We start from the raw sequence: 7,275 nt of genomic DNA, 5'->3' as shown, positions 1-7,275 counted from the left end.
TATATATATATATATATATATATGAACGTATATATGCATATATAACATGTATATGTACATCTATCTATTCCTCCCTCCCTCCCCTCTCTCAATATATATAGAGAGATAAATAAAATATATAAATTTGACGGTTTCTACAGTTTTCGTTCACCAAAACTACATAGAAGTAAATTCTAAGCATACGCAAGGTGCCACAAAGAGGAATTGTACCCAGAACCATATGGTCCAGTTGTGAACTAGCTAAACACAGAGCCATGTCTGCGAAGACGCTCAAACCCAATATGGTATTTGAAAAGGTTTATGTTTGTTTGATAGGTAGGAACGTTCGCTATGTCTCTTTGTGTCTAGCATTTAGAATAAATTACTAATATTGTTGTGATCGAAAGAAAACTGTCTCCAGAGTCTGCAGCTCACATTTTTAGGTGCCTTTCACGCAGTAGACTGTAGAACGTTATTTAGAGTGTTTCTACCTATCAAAACTGAAATCCGACGTATAATAGACTTAGTATTAAACAAATTGTATATCGAATAGATGACGAAAACTCCTTTATATATGAGTCCATTATATATGGGCAAAAGAGCAGCAGCGGAGGATATTTTTTTTGTGTCTCGACAGTGCTTAATTGAATATATAGAATTTTATGTGTCTTACACAGTGTTTAATAGAAGCGTGTTGGAAAAGATTTTTGTTACTATTCACGGATAGCGGATAGAATAACATAGTATTGTAAAAGGATGCTCCTCAGTCTCTGATACGATGTAGACGAATAGAGTCAGTATAGTGATGCTAAAAGTTATTTGTTTTTGTGGCTCTAACACAGGAGAGAGTTTACATAACTGTTATGGAACAATGTTGTTTTATTAGGAATGATATAAAAGGTGTAGCGAAATGGGATTTTGTGGGACATTCTTCTGAATTTGCAATCGACCCTCCGTCGGTCACAACGACAAATACTCAGATGTCCGGCCAACTCATGAAAAGGGAATGTAAATAACTGAGTATTTCGTGAATGCATGTATTCTTAAAGCAACTATCAGGTCACACCAACGTGACACAATGTGTTAAGACCGGACCTTTGACTTGCAAGTGCAGTGTAGAGATTTTGCTAGCTACATAGCATTTCATGTATCTGACATAGTGGTTAGTATAAAGGGATGACGACGTGCCGGCGGCGGAAGGTCTGCAGCGCGCCACCGCCGGCAGCACAACGGAAGCGGCGAAATTTGGAGATGTTGCCGGATCGTGGTGGCGATCGATGAAGCTAACTTTTGTACGCACTCCTCTTCGTAGTTATCGAAGACAGCTTAGGGTGCGACGGTCACCATGAGCGTAGTTGTTTCCCCGCCGCCGATACGCAATCGTCCAGACGGAGGCGGACACGAGCGCAGCCACGAGCTCGGAGACGTCTAGGAGAGGGAGCAAAACAAGGAGAACGAGCACGTCTACGTGGCCAAGGCCGAGGACGACGGCGAACACGACAACGAGCGCGACAACGAGAACGAGCATGAGCGCGGCCGTCACTTCGACTATGCTATGAGCATGAGCACGTCCACGAGCACACGTTTGCAAGCTACATGATAAATATATGGAGAAGAAATGTAAAATTGGTCCCACAGAGCCAGAACAAATAAGCAAAACATTTCATCCGATGCCGCTAACCATTGTGCTGCTACACCATCTCCTTTGGCTATGTTATAGACTGTGAATATCTATTTGATCTGGAGAACTTTGGAAAACGAGTTATTTGACAGGATTATGTTCATGCACCTGATGTGTGCCTATGAAATACTCAATCCACAGGTTGTTCAAGATCAGAGGCATAACCACACGTTTTGACGCATAGATGAAACTCGACACTCTTTTCTCTTTTAGAAAACATGTATGACTTAGAAACAATAATATAAAATTGATAGGCGCACAACATTGAGATAAGATAGAGTGACAAAGAGAGAAAAGAAGTAAAAAGAGAAAAAGAAAACAGTAAAAGAGGATGAGAGTGAAACAGTTTGAGAGAAATTTAGATGAAGAGATGAGAAAGAGATACAGAGAAAGAGTCGGAGATAGATAGATAGAGAGAGGGAGAGAGAGACAGAGAGAAAGAGAGAAAGGGAAGTAGAGATATCAGATTAGAGAGATGAGAAAAGAAATGAGAAACAGGGGAAATTGTGAAAAACAATGAGAGAATAAAAGATGGCATGTGAGAGATAGCATAACCGAACAAGAATGTAAACAAGAAGTGCAAAAGGGAGAAAAAAAGCAATATATAAAATATATAAAATTTGGGTTGATTGTGATAGTGACAAGGGTTATATTTCATAGCAAACAGATGTATCAAGAGGGTAAAAAATACAGTTAGCAGAGTGGTTCAGGATACGATGCAAATATTCTTTGACTATATTTTGTGTTATTATCATTATTAATTATTATTATAATTTTCTTTTTTTTTTTTGCTTTCGACATGATGTGCATAAATAAACAGTGCCAAGTAAAGGTATAGGAACAAGGTGCCATAGATACAAAGGGGACGACAGGGTTCTCACTTTAGAACGACAGGGTGCCAACTTCACAGTGACAATAGGTTTGTGTCTGTTTTTTAACTCTTGTACTTACAGCAAGACTTGGCCGCGCCCGCCACTTAATAATAGAGTGGGATCATTCTCTCGTCGAGACCTAGGTAAAATATAACCCACATATTAATGTGATTTTTCTTGTAGAATAATATCGAAGTAGTACCTACATATATCATTTCATTTATCATTATCATTATTATCATTATTATTAGTTTTTTTTTGGAAAAAATGAGATTAGCTTCATTATTTTTCAGAAACGTATATTTAATTTTTTTTCCAATAAAACAAATATTATTCATCTCAACAGAACGTTCATATATGTCATAACCACAATTCCAATATGTATGCATTAATGTATATATATTATCAAAATATATACATATATGTAGAATTATGTTGTGCACACGCACGCACACGCACACACACATACACGCACACACACCTATACACATGCTTGTGCATATAATGGAAAATATCGAAGAATGGAGTTAGAAAATTGAGTTCATTGCTTTGTATACAATTGTTTCGTCGTTGTCTATTATAACCAATATTGCGCCATAGTGTTAGCATGTCGACTCGTCAAATGTTGAGGTAATTGCAGAGCAACATGAGATGAAGTGTTTTGGTCGAGAACACAATGCACCACCCGGTTTGGGATTCGCGCCCTCACTACACTCACACTCTGTCTTACACACACACACACACACACACACACACACACACACACCCAGACGGGTGTGTGTGTGTGTGTGCATATGTGTTTATTAGTACATATACATTTTGTATTTGTATCCATGTGTATATGGACAAGTGTAATATCAACGTGCTGTGCAAGAAGAAAACAAAAACAAAGCGAAAAACCTAACGAACAAATTATATGAAGATATATAATTTGGGACAATGTTAACGATAATCTAATGACTATTTAACTAAAAGAAAACATACATAGCTGCATATCATGTGTTGGAATGATGACTGCATTCATGGTAAATTTTTGTCTAGCACCAATACTGCTCTTTATTATTCGAACAATGTATTGGAAATTATCTGTTTTATTGCTTTTGTGAGTCTCAGAGAGAGAGAGAGAGAGAGAGAGAGAGAGAGAGAGAGAGAGAGAGAGAGAGAGAGAGAGAGAGAGAGAGAGAGAGAGAGAGAGAGAGAGAGGATGGAACAAGAAGATATCAAATGTAAGAGAAATGATTTGGAAGGAATAATGTTTCTGTGTGTGCATGTATGTGTTGTGTGCCTGTGTATGTGTTTTGTGTATGTGCGTGTGTGAATGTGTGTAAGGTTATATGCATACATATTTGTGTGTGTGTGTATGTGTGAATGTCTCTCTGTTTATATCGAGGGATTTAGAAAGATAAAGAATGTGTGTGTGAGAGTGATTTGTGTGTAAAAAAAAGAGTCGGATATATAGGCAGTTTGGCTGCACGGTGCAGAATGCAAGAGAGAAAAAGTGAGTGAGTGAAAGAGAGAGAGAGAGAAGGAGAAAGAGAGAGAAAGAGAGAGAGCGTTTGTGAGAGAGGAGAAAGAGAGAGTGTGTGTGTATGAAAGAGAGAGTGAGAGAGAGAGGAGAGAAAGAAAGAGAGAGAGGAAGAGAAAAAGAGAGGGAGAGAGAAAGAGAGAGAGGAAGAGAGAAATAGAGAGAGGAAGAGAAAAAGAGAGGGAGAGAGAAATAGAGAGAGGAAGAGAAAAAGAGAGGGAGAGAGAAATAGAGAGAGTGAGAGTGAGATTTGTGAGAGCAAGCGTTGAAGACAAGCTGCGCTTGGTGAAAAATACACGCTATAAGAGAGAGAATAAGAGAGGAGTGATAAGAGAGAGAGAGAGAGAGAGAGAGAGAGAGAGAGAGAGAGAGAGAGAGAGAGAGAGAGAGAGAGAGAGAGAGGGAGAGTGAGAGAGAGGGAGAGAGGGAGAGAGGGGGAATGAGTGGAAAGGAATAAGAGAGAAGGAGTGAAAGAAAGGAGGAGATAGGAAGTGAGTGAGAGAAAGAGAAAAAGAATCAATTAGATAGGAAAACAAAATGATTTGGAATGAGTATGAAAGTGTGATACGAACAGATAGAAATGATGAGAAACAAGGTAATGTCAAAAAAAAGCTCGTGTGCAAAAATACAGAAAAAATTTGAGAGAGAGGGAGGAGGTAGAGATAGAAAGAGAGAGATAGAAAGATAAAGAAAGACAGATAGAGAGAGGGAGAGAGAGAGAGAGAGAGAGAGAGAGAGAGAGAGAGTGTGTGTGTGTAAGAAAATAGACAGAAAAGAGAAAGTGAAAGTGCAAAAGAGAAAGCAAGGCGGGAAAAGAGCAACAAGTAAGTGACGAAAATAGAGAATAATGTTCTAATTACAGCAAATTCCTGTTACATTAATTCCTTAATTCATATTGGGAATATATTGTGAATTCAACATATTTGTTAATTTTCTTCTTGCTTAGATAAAGAAAGGAATAAAACGATTTTGCAAATGTTATTATATGATTCTATTCTCAGTAATTTTGGCACTACATTTCGAGTATACGTTTATTTAATTCTGAACCAATTGGAATTTTACACAAAACTTTAGAACAAGGGTTAGCAAAGCAATCAATATATACCACCTGTGCAATGAGATTCTAGAGGTCGACTGAATATTGAAAAAAATTCACAGAGGTCAAAACATTTTTGTTTCAAATGTTTAAAATTGAAATAGGATTGAAATATGAAAAAGCGTGTAGTAGCCATTTTTGTATCATTAACATACGAACGAAAATTCTCACAATTTCTTCTTATCACAACATGGGTTTATTTATGCCTAAGTAATGCTTGGCACTGATACAGCTGAATTTCTTCCGACCTTGCGGTCCAATAGCGCAGCAGTAACTGTGTTTTAGCTTTAGTTAAAGCTACGGCTTCAAATCTGCCCAGAGTTGCTTCTCTTCGGTATTTCCGATTGATAATGGTTAAAGAGCTAGAAACGCTACGTCTGGGAATCCGATAGAGAACAACACTGGAAAGATATGGTCTTTTCACACCTTTTACCATAAGAGAGAATTAAGGAAACGTTCAGATGGTCAACTCTTGGAGAATGTTTTTAAACTGTGGAAAACAACATGTGAAACTAAAGAAACCAATTCCCTACAACGCTGGGAAAGACAACCTAATTTTTTCCTAAACTACGAAACACAGTTCAACATAGAAAACATATCGGATAACCCCTTCCTGAAGAAAAAGAAACCAAAAACCCACGCAGAAAGTACCTCACATTTATCTAACTCAAACCACAATCTAGGGGACACAACTTCACCGAACGAATCTCACCTCTACCCAAAAATAACTTCCAAACAACAAATAGGAATTCCGTTCGTAATAGAAAATCCGGACGTAATTTGCAAGGCCCCCCTCCATACAAATTAAAAGAACCATCCAAGCCTCCAGACTAACTTAAACTTTCGGGAACCACTACTTACCAATCTACCCCCATTATCTCACAGACAATGGAAAAATTAACAATCTGAGACTTAACCCTCAACATGAATACTTCAAGCATTCAACTAGACACAACCTAATTAGACACCGTAACTTCTCCACCCACATTACAAAATCAAAAATAGATTTAACCCAAACCCTGAGTGCAACCATAACCTGTTCCACTACACAATCATTCAACCACAAACATGCTACCACAGACACAATTTACACCCATTTTCTCCTCACCAAACCAAATACAATACAGACTTTCCACAACAATCTACCTACTACAACCATTTTTTAGACCTAAATCAGAGAAACAGAGATGTGAAATGGAACAAAATGTACAAAAACAACCGAAAATAATCAACTTATCAAAGAAAATCCTAAGTACTACACGAACTAAAATTCTAGCAAGAGGTTTAAAGTTTACACCAACCCCTTACAGATTGAATCCGAATGAAATCAAAGATAACACTGTGGATTCATGCCGAAAATTGAGCCTCACAGAAGCACTTCACAACTACATCACGAAGATGACTCGTCAGTAAAAAACAAAAATGAATAGTATCCTACAAAAGGCAGAAATAAAGTACTTGATTTTTGTGAACACATTACCAATTTTCCTTTGAATACCCTACAAAAAAAATCGAATTAAATCTAACCTTGACACAAATGAATGGAAAAACCTAATCTAGTTAAAAAATGATATAAACCTGATCATTAAAGAAGCCGATAAAGGAAGTGCGGTAGTAGTGATGGACACAGAGTACTATAAAAGTTTAATACTCTCCATGTTGGAAAACAATATTTACTATGAGAAGATAGTACAATACAATCCAAAGAACACACTTAAAAACGTATCCTCCTTACTTCAAGTACATGGAAAGGGTCTCAATAAAAAAGAAATTGACTATTTATCCAATTTTAAATACAGACTAAGTCATTTTTACGGATTACCTAAAATACACAAAAATTCACATGTTTGTAAAGCTTGCAAAAATTCTCCAAGCCTATGCATTAATGTTCCCCCGCTACTGACCTCAAACTAAGACCTATCATTGCTGGCCCTGCTTGTGAAACCCAACGTTTGAGCAACTTACTCAAACAATTTCTGGAATATGTGAAAAGTTTCATCGGGGATGACTTAGACATCTTCTTCTTCTTCTTCTTCTTCTTCTTCTTCTTCTTCTTCTTCTTCTTCTTCTTCTTCTTCTTCTTCTTCTTCTTCTTCTTCTTCTTCTTCTTCTTCTTCTTCTT

At 37.4% G+C, this 7,275-nt stretch overlaps 1 protein-coding gene across 1 annotated transcript in view; it reads right to left on the bottom strand.

Moving 5' to 3' along the window:
- LOC106884224 (GTPase-activating Rap/Ran-GAP domain-like protein 3) overlaps window positions 1-7,275 on the bottom strand; it is a 1,434,052-nt gene that overhangs the window by 503,336 nt on the left and 923,441 nt on the right. The window contains exon 6 of the mRNA XM_052965840.1: window positions 2,612-2,671. Coding sequence (XP_052821800.1) covers window positions 2,612-2,671 — 60 coding nt within the window. The remainder of the gene's footprint in view (window positions 1-2,611; window positions 2,672-7,275) is intronic.

Source organism: Octopus bimaculoides, chromosome 2, assembly GCF_001194135.2.
Source record: "Octopus bimaculoides isolate UCB-OBI-ISO-001 chromosome 2, ASM119413v2, whole genome shotgun sequence".
Lineage (NCBI taxonomy): Eukaryota > Metazoa > Mollusca > Cephalopoda > Octopoda > Octopodidae > Octopus > Octopus bimaculoides.
Note: the sequence above shows the minus strand (reverse complement) of the source record. Positions and strands in the feature narration are given on the sequence as shown.